Consider the following 16931-nt stretch of genomic DNA (forward strand, 5'->3'; position numbering starts at 1 on the left):
CTATTATAATTAACTACTGGATAAAGAATGAAACCTAAAATGGCCAAGGAGGTAGAAGTTAAAAAAAAAAAAACCAAAAACAGAGAAACTGATTCTGGTGGAACACTCAAGACTTTGCTAAAAACTTAGGGCTGGGTTGGCAATGGCCAATCCCAGGGTTTTACCTTTATAAAACTTTACTGAAGTGTCATTGTGTGATTCAACAACTTAACAATTACATTCATAAATTTTAAGTTTCAGACATTAAACATAATGATAACATCAACAGTTAACATTAAAAACTGCACAGCAACTTATTTAGCCTTGTTAAAATGATTAATGGACATGCTTTTATTCTTGCCCTTGTATGCTGAGCAATCATTTCAAAATTATGCTTTCCAAAAGTTGTGTAGGTAATAAAAGTTGCTGGCTTTACTCCATAGTAAGTGAATATCACTCTTAAAATTAGTCACCCCATAATTGATGAAGAACAAAGTAAGTTATTTTGTATCCTCTTTCTCATGAAATATCCATAATATCACAATTCCTATGAAAATTTTAATGAATCATAATTAAGTTCAAAGATGGAACAAAAAGGATCAAAATTTGTGAACCACTTTTTTCATTGTCTACTGCATAGCTCCAGCCCTTATTCATCTTTATGTCTTTGAAGATCATTCATTATTTTATTGTAACCTTATTAAATAAGGCATCAACAATTTGTTCTAGATTTAAAAAAAGAAAAAAAAAAACCCAAAACCTATTATCCTGCCATTCATCTTAATAGCTCCTGGCATTTTTCCAATTAATTTTATCAACATAAGGCACAGCACCTACTCTGGGGCTTTATCAGTGACATAACAGAGTCCTTCTCTCAACTGCTTTTTCAATGGACCTCAAGTTCTATTTTGATATCAACATCTTTTTTTCTTTCAGTGTAATCTTATTAAACAGAATGATGTTTAAGAATGACAAAGCAGAATTTTCTACCTTGGGGAGAAAAAATAAGAAAAAGAAATGTTTTAAAATGCTGAAGCAATGGTAAGATAAGTTTGTCATCTATTTGAAACCGCTGAATGAAGTAAATTAGTGAACACCCTATTTTAAATCCTGTCAAGAAGAATTTGGGTAGATAATGCTTCATAATCTAGCTGAAATAGTATAATGCTGTTTTGAATAAGTGTGGCTTCTTAAATCAAAAGTGCTTTTTTCCGCTTGAACTGTGCTATTTTAAATAAATAAATAAACCCTGACATCTTTGCTAGCTGAAATAAGTTTAAAATTTCTGTGGATGCCCTGCTAGGAATGACAAAGTCTAGGAAGATTCCAAAAAACTTGAGTTCGAGTCCCAAACTGTCCTTAAACTGCACTTTAATTGATAATTTAAAATATTTATTTTGAATTGTGTGCTAAATTTAAATTAAAGGTCAAATTAATCCAGAGTGACAGAAGTCTCTACAGAGGAAAGCACAAGACTTGGTCTTGGGCAACTGTCAAAGCCAGGGAACTTTGCTCAGTGACTCTTGGTGTGATATACAGCAGCTATGGTTGTGTTGGGGACTATATGAAGACAAGTCTATAACATCACTTGTACTTCACACACCAAAAATCTTGGAAATTCACCCAACGGTAAGAAAAATGTAAAACTGAAGCTATGAATTTCTGAATATAACAGCTACAAAGCCCATGAAAAATTATTTCACAAGCAATATGGCTTCATTACTTTCCGTGTTCAAAGACATTTGCTATGACTGTAGTTTTATTAAACAGCTTTCAGAAATAAAAGGCCTAAAGCAAATTCAAACTGAGACAAACCTTTAAACCACCTTCAAAAACTTGGCATTTAAGCAAGGCATGCTTTATATATAACAGGGAGAGTGGACCGTTTATACCATTTAAACATACTCAAATTATTATTTTTTTTTCCAAAAAGTGAATGTATCTCCTTTTGTGGTAAAACAAAACAGCCATAAATAGTGATATTGTATTTTTAACAAGAAAGACTTCATGTTAAGGGATGATTTAAAATTAAAGTCCATCACCATCAATCACTTGTGAATGATGACTTTAGGGATGTCTCAACATTTGTATTTACCTTCTTAACTGCCATTTAAGAATCAAACACAGAGTGTGTCATAACACCCTTTAGAGATCCTCTCTGAAGAGACTGTTGAATTTGTTTTGCAAAAAAACTGCAAGCATGTTAAAAATTATCCTTAGTCATCGTGATCATGCTGTTCTTGTATTATACTTTATTTTGAAACAAGTTAAAAGCTAAGAAAGTTTGAAACTCCTCACCAGGTTCTTCAACAGGGTTGATAATTCTTTAGTAAGTGTGGAAAATTTTACAAAAGCCGTGCCAAGATCTGGATTATCCCGACTTAAAAAATTACTTCCAAATTTATCTAGTACTTGTGCATAGTTTTCTTCATTTTGAACATGATCTGCAAAGAAAAATCAAAAATCAGTTTTTTTGTAGCCAGTCAATTATAATTTTAAGCTTATTACAACTCAATAACTAACAAACAGTACTTTGAGAAAAGCAACAGGTCAACACATCTACTGAAAATTAAAAGAATTTTAAGATTAAAAGGAACTATTTAGCAATAGTCATATATATGCATTTTAAATTAGCAAGCTGAAACACGTAATACAGAGATGAAAAAACTCTGTAGCTATTGACAGAGTAATAACATCAATAATACATCAGTGAAACAACATAAGATTGTTTTGTAAACAACACTGGAATTTTTAGCAGCACACTACAGGAACTTTCATGCATACATGAACTTTTCTTTTGAAATGTTGGACATTTTTACAGAACAAAAAAGTCAAAAGTATCAGATAGAAAAGTAAGGAGTCCAAGTCTGAATCTGACTGTAAGTTCAAAAGAAGAAACAACTTACAAAGGTTCCCTTTTTGCCTGCTTTGTACACTGAGTTATCCCAGATAACAGAATGTGTATTGGTACACAGCCAAAGACTCTTTCCAATGTATTTAATAGCAAACTGCACATAGGTCAGAACCAAGACAATGCAGTTGAAGCCAGTGAAAGTGAGAAAAATCCCTGACTCAAGAATGAACTAGAAACTGTTGAATCTGAAATGTCTTTCCTGCTTCTATTTTGTTTCCTTTCTGGCATGTGTTTTCATTTTTTTTGTTACTTCCATTTTAGTATCTTTAAATAAAAAATTTACCTCTGCAGCCCTTTGGGAAAAGCTTTATCATCGTTATCTGTCTTAGAGGATATTATTAGTATTAATTAAATTGATATTTCAGTTAAATGAATTGCCTAGACTTACTATGTGGGCTTTTTTCTGCAAACCACAAAACAAAACCACAGAGCTACAGCACAAGTTCTGTGCAATGAAAGAGAGGAAGGGAAAGAGAGAACAGCTGCCAGGAGGTATTATGGTTTCTTTTCCCCCAGATTCTCTAATTTTTTTTTAAGCCAAGTTATGATATTGCCTGAGAGCATCTGAATTAAAAGTTATGACTCAAAAGAGAGAAGGAAAAAAAAATATGTAAGTTGCAAACAATTTCTCATGACTAATGTCTCATGAATAATGCCTCACAATGCATAAATCTATTTGGACTTTAAAAAACAGCTGAGGAAGAATTAAACAGTTAACTCTTCTAAGGTACTGCAGATACTCAAACAACAGTGCAGCAAAGCTCCAACAAAAAAATGTCAAAACCTATTAAAAAAAAAAGTACAATCCTTATTTACCAATACCAAGCCCCAAAGCTCACACATCACACCAGTCACATTCTAAAAATCAGACATTAATAATGAAGTTTTCAAGAGGCCAAGTATTTAATCTTATGTTAATATAGAGTTGCAATTCAAGCCATATGTTTTTAAGAAAACTGTTCCAAAAGCATACAGTTTTAATCAAATAGCTTAGCACTGAACTCAAGGAAAACACTACATAACAATAAAATATGCATTTTGTTTTGATGTAAAAGCTTTTGCACAAATATAGGACTTTATCTGTGAAGGAGCTTTAGTTTAAGTCCTGAGTGAGTAAAGCTCAGGCATAGCATATCCAGCTGTGCTGAAGGAAAAGCAAGGATAATGGAAGGCCAGAAAGAGCCCTGCTGGATCATGGAATCCCTGTCCTTGCTTTTTCCACCACAGTATTTCCCAGCATTTTGATTTTAAGCACTGCATTGTTTCATTGAGCATTTTTAAAAATTATTTCATAAAGAGAGTGAAAAGGAGCTGAAGAAGTTTGTTTCCTTTATCTATAGAAGGGCAAAAGATATTCCCACTCAGAAAGAGGAAGCAGGAAACAGATCATTATTCTAGAACAATATAGAGGAAATTCTCAAGAATCCCAGACTACAAATCACCTCAATCTAGAAATGAAGTTTTGATGGTGAAGTAATAGGAATACTCCCGTAATTATTTCTGTAATTGCCACACAAAGGCATACAAAATGCAAGTACTCTGTAAGAATAAGAAATTTCCAATTTCTACACAAGTATCAATGTAAATCTTGCAAAAGGAGATTAAATATTTTCTACTGAAGAGGTAAGGCAATTCCCTACTTGACCGTAAATGCACATAGCTGAAAAATTAAATCTGCAACGTAGCCTGCGCTAAAATATGGAATGTGAAACCAGACATGCTTAGAGCAAAGAGCATTCTTTAATCTCACTGTAGGTGCCTCATGCACTCAGAAATTACTTCCTAGTGTCCTAACAGAATGTCCTTTGCATACAGAAAGCTGTAACAGGCACGACAATATTTACTTTCTTAGATACAAGTCCTCACACGAGACTTTAATAACCCTAAGAGTGAGACGTGATCACTGACAGCATACATACAGGGAATAAGATTTGTCTTCCAGAACTGAATCATGTCTTTTCAATATTGTAAGCAATGCTCAGCACTGTGATGAAAATAGAACAACTTCCCCAGCCAAACATCCTGCTCCTTCAGCAGCTCCCTGAGGCGTGCCAGAATGACTGAAAACTGAGGAAGGGCTCTGCACCCACTGATGAACGCAGCTCCCTTCAAAGGGGCCTCACTCATCATTCCCTTCCCAGTGGGACCTGGCAAGGCCAGCAGCACCTGAGCCCATGCTGAGAATGCCACCAGAGCGTGGCAAATGTTATAAAGCAGCATGCTGGCCTGGATACAGCCGTGGCATTTTCTGAGCTGAAAGCTGTGCATCTTCTCCACAACCCACACCTTCAACTCTGGGCAGCATTCAGCGCAGAATTTACCTTTGGCTTGATAAAACCCTCGCAGCTCCCAGTGCATAATAATGCTGTGGCATCCCTTATGTCTGATCTCTAACATGTCTTTTGAGGAAATATTAAGAGTAAATAACAGGAATGCCTCTGGATATGCAGATCCAAGCAGCTCAGGAAGGGGTGGCAGCCATGGCAGCTTTGCAGCAGCTTTTGCTGCACAGCAGCTCTTCCAGAAGCCTCCCAGGGCTGAATCCCACCTTGCACTGCACTCCTAGGCAGTCACCTGCAGTGATCCATGCCTAAAGTGACCCTGTGGGAAACTTTTCCCAGGATGAATAGAAAATACCTAAATGAGACTCCCAGAATTTGTACTCTTTCACTAGAACCCACAGCTTTCATTAAATACTATGTTTATTTCCCACTCAAAAATTATCAAAGCATATTTTAGCATATGCCTCTGAGCCTAGTGAGATTTCTGTCTACTTGTGCATATTAAGTAAGGGTACAGAAGTACAAATACTGTGGTAAGAGGTTAAAGAATAGCCTTTATATGGTCCAGAAATTAAAGGCTTAAAATGGCCTTCCTCTACAACAGTTTTGTTCAAACATATTACCCTGAAAACACTGAAGAACACAAGCACAATAGTTTACAGAAGAACATTATTTTTGTCATTGATTATGCCCAAACAAACCTGAAGAATGTCTAAATTAAAGAGAATTAATTCTGCATATCTGGGCATATGTGGTTAAGTTAACAAAAATTAAAATCATATTTCAGAATTTTGATCAACTTTAAACTATTTTTAAGTTTTTTCTAAAACAGCTTTGTTCCATGGATAGCCGGAGGAAAAATAACCAAGGTCAGAGCCAAGATGTATTTATGAATGAAGGATGACTCAGAAAGGCTTTAGAAAAGCAAGAAAGCTGGCAAGGTTAAAAAGGATGGCAGAAATTATTTGAAATTTTAAAAAAACCCTTTCCCATTTCATTCTTCACAAAGCTGAAATATAATGAAAAACTAATAGAAAAATTATTTGACCACCATACAATTGTCTGAACTTGATAACAATAATGCTTTCTGGAATAAGATTGCTCAAGGGAAAAGTAATAAAAGCCTCTTTCCATATTTCAGAGCAAGAAACATCTCACTGAGTCTGCAAATTTCTCTAGATCATCACAGTACAAGAGCAATGAGAGATAACCCAGCCCAGAAAAGTAAATGACTTCTTTTTGCATTTCTGTTCACCACTGACACGCTTGAAGAAGTTCTCATGGAAGAATTTTCTTTCTCCTCTGCTTCAGAGGATTTATAGCAAATCTAACAGTTGAGGTCTTAAAATCTGATAACATGAGCAATGGCAAGTCACTTAGATCCATGTACAAAAGAATAAAATGGGCAAACTACACAGGTGCAAAGTGAAGCCTCTTATTTATATCAGCCTTAACACTACAGGAACAAAGAAAAGCAAATATAACAGCTATTTTTAGTAAGCTCCAGAGAGAACTAAGAATTCAAGTATGCACCAGCAGCAATATTGCTTATATATTCCCCAGGCTATTTGTAGGAACTACAGTACAGAATAGAATTGGTGGACATGTAGATGAATACAAAATGCTGAACAAGAAACGCAGGTTTTATTTAAGAAAATTTTGCATCAAAAAACTCCCATCTCCAGGACATCAGAAAGCATATAGGGAAAGGAAGTCCACATTAAATTATTGATTTTCCAATAAGTCCTCTCCCTCACATAAACACTGAAAGGAACTAAGCAGACATAGAGGGATGAGCCTCACAAGGAAGAAAAGCCAGCTAAAAAAGTATGTGGAGGAAAGGAAAGAAAGAAGTGTTAATTTTCTCACCAGAGGGAGGTCACCAGTGAACCAGAAGTCTCTACATACACCCACTAACTGTGCAGTCCACAGCAAGAGGCTCCCACCAGGGCAGTTCCCAAGTTCAAGGAATTTCATGTTTAATGGCCAATGCATGGATTTGTGCACTAGAGGCAGTGCAGCACATGAGGGAAAACACTTCTAACTTGAAGGAAATTATTGCATTACTAGACATTACAAGGAAAGGTTCTGGAGTTCTATCACCTTGACATTCAGTACCAAGCAAAACAAAGCTGCACAACAGAAATTATGAAGAAACACAGCATGCAATAGAGCAATATCAAAATATTGCCACAGTGGACTTAAACCCTTAATATTGTGTGCAGTTCCTGTCCCTGTTGCTCAAAATTCACTCCCCCTCTTCTCTATTTTAGAAAAGGAAGTATATGCTTCCATTTTTGGAAAAAGAAAGAGCAAGTGAGGATAATTAAATGTGACAGTTTCTGTAAAAAAAAAAAAAGGGAACAACAAAAAAAAAATCAAATCCCCTTAGAGTTGCTGAGTTCAGAAGATCTAAGATATACAAGTTTCACATTATTACTGTGAGTAATAATGGAAACAACTCAAGCCTATTTTAAAGAGACAGAATGGTCCACAGAACAAAGTTTGGATGCATCCACCAAAAACTCTTCTGGCTCTACTCTAACAAGCTTTGGCATTTCAAAGTCTCTTGCACACATTTTTGTCCAGAACATGCAAAGTTCCCTCAATTTCATATCAGATGAGTCATTTTGATGGGTTTGAGGCCAATGCTGTGAGACATGGGCAGGGACACTCTCTTTCTCAAGTGACTTAAGAACCGAAGAATATAAAGATGCACTGGGAAACTTTGCACAGGAGAATTTAACTAGATTGATGCAAGACTGTGAATGATAAAGATTTACATTAATTCAAATTCCTTGACAAAATAAGTTGCAGAAGTCCATTAAGAAGCATCAAACATCACAATATCATTTCTGACTTATGGTAATTCCTGGTCTTCATGTCAGTGTGAGCTGAGAAAGTGCTAAACAAAGTACTTAAAATACTCTTTGAACCATTTTTCTTGTTCCTCAAGCATCTGCCGTTGAACACTGTGGGAGACCATGTGGACTGCTGATCCATCTCAGTACCTTTGGTCTTGTATGGATTTTATGTTTTTATTTCTCCATTGTGTAAACTCTTTTGATTATATTTGGGAGTTATCCCAGGGAAATAATGAAAAAGAGCGATTGAAAAATCTACAGCAAAAATAATTGTGCCATCTACTGCTGTAACAATTCAATCCAAATCTTAGAGGAAAGGAAGTCAGAACAGATTCTCCATAAGTTCAGCACCCCTGCCATAAGAAGGGTTCCTGGTTACAGACACAATCAATCATGCCAGAAGGCAGCAAGCCAGGCAGGGAGCAAGTGGTGAGAAGGAGGTGTCTGTTTGTTTGTCTCACTGGATTCCATAAACAGTCCTTTCCTATCCAACACCTTCAAAAATGAAACTAGGGAAGGGACATTTCTAAGAGTTTTCTATACTCTTGTATTGGTATGTTTTCATTTCCACAGGAGTAGCTCTAACTGTAAATATGACAAACGGGTGAGGGAAGTACAGAAAGAGCAGAAAGTATTTGGGTGATGTTAAAGCTCTTTGTAACAGACCAGAGACCCTTGTGGTTCATAATTCATCACTGGAAAGGAACAAACCAACACACCACAAGGTTCAGCCTTTCTGAAGCATTCTGTATGAGATACTGCACTGTGTCACTGTCACTATTCAAATGTTACTCAGGAAAGAAAAAAACCCAACCAAACAAAAAAAAGACCCAAACCAATCAAAAACAATAACAACCAACCAAACACCAAAAAACCACTCAACCCAAACAAAACAAACCTCCCCCAAAAAAAAAAACAAAGAAACAAACAAACAAAAAAACCCCAAAGAAACAAAAAAAACCCAAAAAACACCCCAACAAACCAAAACCACTACAACCAAAAAAACCCTAGCTATGGCTTTTAGTAGAGTTAAGAATTGGATTACTGAACTGAAAAAAGAATTTCTATTGTCCCTGAATAACTCTTTCTCACCAGTTCAGCTGGAGTTCTCAAAGGAGATTATGAAGTACAGGAGTACTAAAAAACCTTCTCTTACTCTAGTAAATTAAACATGGTCTTCACCTCTAGCAAGCAATTAAATTTGTAAAACAAAAGTCCAATTTTGGGTTCTCAAAATCTAGTTAGGGACTTTCTTTTGAAATATAAAAATAGCCACATGGTACTTTCCTGAACTGATAAACCCCAATTCCTTTTATAGCTGTTTCTGGAATGCTTTACCTAAATATCAACGAAATCCATTTTCATCACTGAAGCACAAGGATATAACTGGTTCAACAATTTTCCTTGTACAAGCACCCAAAATGTGTTTGAGTTTTGATTCACTTCACATTTATTTCGATAAGGCTTCACATGTATTACATGTTTTTGGTCTTGGCTTTACTAATCCCAGTTTATCAGTCACTGCATAAATTGCCTCCTGCACACAGCTTTTCACTGTAGCAGAGTCTATGACAGCAGCATTCTGAAGAGGGAGCCAGAGGATTATGCATAAAGCTTTCTTGAGCCAAAAGAATTCCTACTAACTTGTAACTTTGAAATAAGGCTTGATAAAAAAAAATTAAAATGTAAAAAAAAAAATAAAAATTAAAAACCCATCTCTGCTCCTTTTTAAGTGCAGAGCACCCAATCAAAGCCATTAATTCACCTTCTATTGCTTTTATTCAATGCAACTAATTCATCATATAGTACTGCCTTACTTATAGGCCTTGACAACAATATTTTTACCACAAGATTCAAATGGTAGCTATTTATACTACAGTTTCAAAACAGGCTGTAATACCTTTAACATGTTCTACACTTTTCATCAGTTTTGAACTTCAGTTTTCAAAACTTTGTTTAAGTAAGTACTCCCAAATAGAAAAACTTATTGGAGCATCTGAATACTTCTATGAACATAAAACTAAGTACACTTGCATCAAATACCATTCTCACTTTACGTCAGGCTTCACAGTCTACTGGGAAACATTTATCAACAACTGAAAATATACCTAATTAAAGCATGGTGCTAGCAAACCAACATCAGTGATTGGCAAATGAGAATAGTTAACAATCTACAAGATATTAAAAATCCCAGACACTTCCATAAACACAGAAACTAAAGAGCTACTTTTGAGTGCTCTTTTTTAGACAAATATTTGCTAAACTGATTATTATTATTGTTAGGAAATTGGAACTGGGATTTTCTAAACTCATGTATTTACATCCAGAAGATTATTGGCAAGTGCACAGCTCTGTTACCCTATCTGCCTTTGGCACAGTTTTTAGAACTTAAGAGAAGAAGAGGTAGAAGCATTAGAGTTGTAGCATTTTTAAAACCAAATCTGTATATTGATGTGTTTGTTCACCATTTGTTACTGCATTCAAACTGATTATCAATTCATAAATTCATATTCTTACCAAATAACCTCCCATCAAAGTAACTACTACAGTCCCAGTAAAACATCAACAATGTCCTCAAGCAAGCAAAACAATTATATAACTATACTATTTTAGGTAAGAAGAGCAATACGTAATTTTGATTTTAAGGAAGAAGAGAAACACATTATGAAGGGAAAGCACATGCTGACAAAACAAAACCAGATTTTTTTTTAATTTACTTTTTAAACTTTTAAATAAGTTCTAAATCTTATTTCACTTATAAGTACTTTCTAAAAATTCAGTTGAGAACACTTTTTTTTTTTGTCATTGTTCTAGTTAAAGGTAAATGCTTGAAATATTATGGCAGCAGGAAAATTTATCCATGGGATTCTCTTTTTTTTTATAGCGGCCATTGAGAAGGAAGATGAGGGTAAAATAACTGGAGAGCATATTAATCTGATGTATAATCAGAAGAAAAGAAAAAAATTCTTAAATCCAAGCACTCCTATATTGTTTTGATTTTTTTAAAGTGTTACATTTTCTTTTATAAGTTTTGGAAAGTTTTAAAGTTTTTTTAGAAGTTTTTTGTACCTTTTGATGTTTACATATTTCTACTAGAGTTCTCATGCACTGTTCATGTAAATAATAATTGTTTTACATTCTTTTTTGCAAAAAGAGAAAATTGATAGACTGTGTAGTTTAACCAGTGTGGTTGGAGAGGTAGCAATTTCATCCTCCAATCCACTGTCACTTTTAGAATTCTATATATTGCAAAATCAAAAATAAAATCAGCTCTTTCTCTTTTAAACCTACTAAGCTTCTGTGTACTCATTTCATGTCCAATAACAACACTTCTAAACAGATAAGCATTTCTTATGCTATACATTTCAACAAGAGGAATTGCAAGACATCTCAAACTTGAAATTAAATGCTTTGGTTCTTGTGTAAAACTGAAAAAAATGTCTTACCTTGCCCCGAACTGTATATTGCTTTCACAGATTTTTTCACCTTCTGTAGTGCAGTTCTGTCTTGATCCAATGCCTACAACAGCAAGAAGGAAACAAACTTTAAATATTTACTTCATTGATTGCTAGCATATACTTTAACAACTAAAAAGAAACCCACAAAATAAGTAGTTTCACAGGCTGGAAAAAGCTTCAGGTACAACTGATTCAGACTGTGGGAAGGTCTGGGGTCATTCAACCCCTTCAGGATGAATTAAAGAGCTGAACTGAAAATGCTCTGACAACAGAGTAGAACAGTACTGACAGCGCTAGAAGAAAAACACTTTTAGCTTTGCAAAGGACAAAGAATTTATTCAATTGCATTATGTTGTGGAAAAAAAACCCAAAACAAGAAATAGCAGATGCTTCTACATTTTCTGCTACAACCTAAATTGCTTGTTAACATCTGTCATTCTCCCACAGTAATAGTGTTTATACACAGACTACCACACTAACCCCCTGCACCAAATTCTACAACATAACTCTAAAAGTACAGCAGATGAAAAGTAGTAAATCAAAATAAAGGAGTAATATCTGCTTTTGTGCAAGATAATGTCACTGAATAATAATAATCATCATCATCAAATATGCATTTTCAAGATTACATCTTTAAGAATTTCAGATTTTCTGCAATAGTTCCAAGATCTAGTAGAAAATGTTATTAAACAATGATGCATTGAGGATTAGATTTCCAATCATACACAGAAATGTTAAAACGTATAGCTTGCTATATTTTTTCCCCATTTAGATCACAGGCAATTTCCCATCACCTAGGTAGCATTAGATCAGTGTTTGCAGGATGGCAAACAGTATGGCAGTGTTTGCCATATTATATTCACTTTCAAATCACTGGAGGTTGGAGAACTTCTACTCAGAACCACTGTCAGGACAGCAGCACAACTGAGCATGGGACCTGGTAGAGACCACACCATTCACATTGCAGGGATATTTGCACAGCCCTGTTATCCAAAAAGTTTAAACTGTGGAGCTCCTGTGGGTTTGAAGACTGGCAGAACAAAGCACAATGTCAGCTACTCCTACTTCCTCACACAGGGACATCACCAGCAACACTGAGTGAAAACACCCCATAAGCAGAGCTTTCACTGTCAAAACTGAGATGGTTTTGGCAGTGAAAGCCTTAGAAAACCTCACAGCACCTTCCAGTACCTGGAAAATGGGGTCTGCAAGACAGCTGGAGAGGGAGTTTTTACAAGGCCATAGAGTGATAGGAGAAGGGTGAATGGCCTGAAACTGAGAGTAGGTTGAAATTAGATATTAGGTGGAGATTATTTACTGTGAGGGTCTGAGGGGCTGGCATAGGTTACCCAGAGAACTTGTGGTTACTCCATCCCTAGAAGTGTTCAAGGCCAGGTTGGATGAGGCTTTGAGCAACCTGGTCCACTGGAAGGTGCCTCTGCCCATGGCAGGGGTGTAGGAACTAGATGATATTTAGTTTTCCTTCCAACCCACACCATTCTAGGATTCTATAATTGAAGAATATTCCACTAGTCATTAAGAAGATCCAGAAAAACCACATCACGAGCTGCAGGTCAACAACAGCGTTAAGCACTGGAGACAGGTAAACGTGAGGCTTCTTCTCATCAGTAAGTTCCAAACATGGAGTGTTCCTGAGTGTGAACACTTACAGTAGGAATCCATACAGAGAGAAACCAATTAACATAGAATGGTTCTGTTTTGAGTAGCCCAATTTTAACCATGCAAAATGTTATAGCTGAACAATACATGATAATCTGTAACAAAATAAAATTGAATGTTTCTGTTCCTTAACTGGAAACAACCATTTTTTCAAATCATACAACCACTGCTGTGGCAGCAAAAACTAGAACATTTGGAACCACAAAAGCTGTAAAAATGCCTTCTGAGGCTATTTATCTCTGGGTTTTTTTTCTCCATTTACAGCAGAACAATGGATTAAAACATTAAGAATTGCAAGCATTGTTACTTCTTTTGCTCCCCACTAAAATAGTGGGTTTGACTTGACTTACATTTTGCCAGGAAAAGTTACCATTTTTAATTGTAATAAAATATTGGGAACTCGGTGTTCCTTTCCAAGACAGTGCACAGCAAGTGCTTCTCTTTGATTCTTCTGCAAATGCTGTCAAAAGCTTTTGCTCCTGCCTGCCTGCTATGTCAAGCAGTTGCTACCATACATTTCTACTGAAGTTCTCTCCATCTTCAATGACCAGAAAAAAATAATGACTCACTTGTCTACTGAGAGTTTGAACACAGGATAACAATTTGAAACCAATATTTTGAAAGAAAGACTATGGTTAACATTTATAAGATTGAGAGATAAAACTTTGTGCCAAGGTCTAGTATTGAAGTAAACTGGACACTCAGGAGAAAGAAACAAATACAAAAACCCCAGCAAACCTTTTCCTGAAGTTATCAATCTAAAAGACTATGACAAGCAGACTAGAAGAATTTTCCAAATTGGATTTGCTATTGAATTAGATGTAATCACTAATGTGAGAGCAGGAGGAAAGGGAACATTCATTATTTTAAAAGAGGAATCACTGAGTAAAGCAATACACAAGGATGACATTCACAGCCTGAAGGAGCCAATGATCTAAGTGAAAATGACATCACAGGCCAATTTTGTATTTTATACTTGCAAATACAATTTTTACTTGAACTACTTCTTCATAGTCCAAAACTATAAATAAAACACACTTACATACCAAATACACAAAACCTGTCATCTAGGATTGCTTAGGTGCTTTTGGGTGTTGAGGTTTTTTTGGTTGCTTGTTTTTGTTTTGTTTATTTTATATAACTGGAGACAGATTGTTTCCAAATATATTACATTTCTCTTAGATGTCTTTTCCTTATAATTTTTAACTGCACTGTGTTGCAAAGGGATTGAGTTGCACTCAATGCTCAATTCAATTATTAATCCAGAGTAATATTACCTTCTCAGCATGTTAGACAGGAACAGCCCTGCTTTGCCTAGTTAGGTTAAAACAAGATTTTGCAGTATCCATTAATTTTCATTTGAGTATTTAGAATACTAAATACTTTAACTGCCTATCGCAGAAGACACAAAATCTGATCATCCATTAAAAGTGGCATACATTTATATTATTGAAAACTGTCTTAGAGAGCCAAGGGGCTTCTGTGACAATCTCTGGGTATTCAGTGGCACTCCTTCCTACCTATGAAGTCTTCCTTACTACCACCCACTCCTGACAAATGCTTCTTTCTTCATTTCCATGATACCATCTTGCAAAAGGCTTTTATAAGTTCCACAGAATAACATTTTCTTATCCTCTCATGCATTTTGGAAAGATGAATCATTTAAAGGTACCGAAACCACAGACTCACTACCTTATTAGCTGAACAAAGTTTTGTTCTGGAAAATGCTCATTCTGGAGGCAAGCTCAAAATAAGGCAAAATCAGTTTTCACAAAAAAAAAAAAGGAGAACTGAAGGGAAAAAATGAGAAAGAACAAATTGCAACTACCATATTTAATCTGCTTAAATAAAATGAAGCAAGGAATGCCCCTTGCTCCTCATTCTCAGCAGATTCTCTGGCTTTGTTGAGGTTTCAGGTTACTGCATTCACTTATATTGTAGCTTATGCTCAAGAAGAAAATCTAATCGTACAACATCAGCTCTTCTAACTAATCAGTGTGGAATTCTCCACATAGTTACTCCAGATATAATTTCTCCTCTCTGTTAAAATATGGCTGCTTTGAACCTAGCCTGCCATTTCAAGCCACCAACCTGGTTCAAATCTGCATTGCTGAAGCAAGTAGTGTCTCTGCTGCCTCACTCCAGAGCACTCCTAGGCTACACCATGACCCAGCTCAGAAGCTGCTGTGCTGCCAACAGTCCCATTAAAGCTCCTTTTAGCCCACCTTCCATCATCAGTGCAGTACACACTGACAGACATTTGCACTTACAGCTACCATTTCACATTCAGAGAAGGCACCTCTTCCCTCCTAAGATGTGCATTCACAGGTAGCTATTCATACCAGTGAATGGAAAATTTGTCCACCTGAAGATATAAAAACAGATTAATTTTGGGCTGAAGACAAGGTGAGTTCTCCCAGTGGATTATTTAATTGATGTAGATCACTGGGTAGCTGCATTTTTACCAACCTGCCACAGCACACAGATCAGGGCCAAGTCAGGAGAGGTATATGGTGACATCCCCTAACTCACACCAATCCTCTCTGCTATGCATATTCCACCGCTGCTCACACTGACAGACATTGCTTTGCCTCTCCTCAACTCTCAAGAGCCTGATCTCTTCTCAGGTGAAAGGTATTTCCATTTAATAGTCTCTAAATTTTAAACCAGAAATTATACTACATTACAGTGTGGAAAGTGGTAGATTCTGGTTTGCCATCTGTCTCTGAGATGGTAAAAACTGACAGATTCACATTTAGATAAACCACCAATTGTTTCTTTAAAACCTTGTATATTTTTATTCTGTATAGATATGTATATATTTATGGGCATGTATGTGCATAAATACTTATATTAGAGTGTATTAGCAAGTGTCCCTGCTCCTGGCAGGGAGGTTGGAACTAGATGAACTTTAAGGTCCCTTGCAATACAAACCATTCTGTGATTCTATATTTGTCCTGATGTGTTTGTACACAGAAGTCTACATACTATAAACCATACTTATGAATATTTGAGGTGCTTATTGCTAATACACATGAAAATCATGGTTTCAAAAACACATAAACCTTTATTTCTCTATTAACACAAAACTAATATCCAGAAACCAACCACAAAAGTGCTTTGCACACACATTAAATTTAGCTTTTCTAGAAATCAGCACCAAGCCAGAGGCACACATTTGCACAAAGGATGCTACTGCCCATTGAGCCCACCAGAGTACTCAAACATCAAATACATTTTGTGTACCTCTCAAACCTTTACAATTTGAAGAGGGGTAAAAAACTCCACTAATTTGTTTCAGCCTAACAACAACAAAAGAAAAAAGCAGCTCAAGACATCGACTATCACATTAACATGTCAGCACATATTATAGAATATTATTAATCCCCAAGTAGATTATTATCCAAAGGAGATATATTTTCCAACTGGAACAAACCACTCATGCTTATATCAGAGGAAGTTTAGAAATTCACACCATTTGTAGAAGGTTTACCCTAAAAGATTCCATATCCTACCATTACCAGAACCTGCCCACAAAAAATAATATTCCAGAGAAGAAATATTTTAAATCATTACAACATTTTGCACAAGATATACCCATGAAAAAACCTTGAATGCAATTAGAGCACACACATGAACTCAACATAAAACCCCCTCCCTCCTTGTATTTTAAGAAATTATTTTCTTATATTAAAAAAGTAATCCATGTGAAATATAAAACTATTTGATGTTATACACATAAATGAGTGTAATG

The 16931-nt window shown here is 35.7% G+C and overlaps 1 protein-coding gene across 12 annotated transcripts in view; it reads right to left on the reverse strand.

Annotated features, from left to right (window-relative positions):
• The window catches only part of ASAP1 (ArfGAP with SH3 domain, ankyrin repeat and PH domain 1), a 176523-nt gene that overhangs the window by 58989 nt on the left and 100603 nt on the right, over nt 1-16931 (reverse strand). For all 12 annotated transcript variants that reach the window (XM_072925006.1, XM_072925005.1, XM_072925004.1 and 9 more), the window contains 2 exons: nt 11486-11558; nt 2278-2423 (listed from right to left, as the gene is read on the reverse strand). In XM_072925006.1, coding sequence (XP_072781107.1) covers nt 2278-2423; nt 11486-11558 — 219 coding nt within the window. The remainder of the gene's footprint in view (nt 1-2277; nt 2424-11485; nt 11559-16931) is intronic.

The sequence above is a fragment of the Taeniopygia guttata genome, chromosome 2 (assembly GCF_048771995.1).
Source record: "Taeniopygia guttata chromosome 2, bTaeGut7.mat, whole genome shotgun sequence".
Classification (NCBI taxonomy): Eukaryota; Metazoa; Chordata; class Aves; order Passeriformes; family Estrildidae; genus Taeniopygia; species Taeniopygia guttata.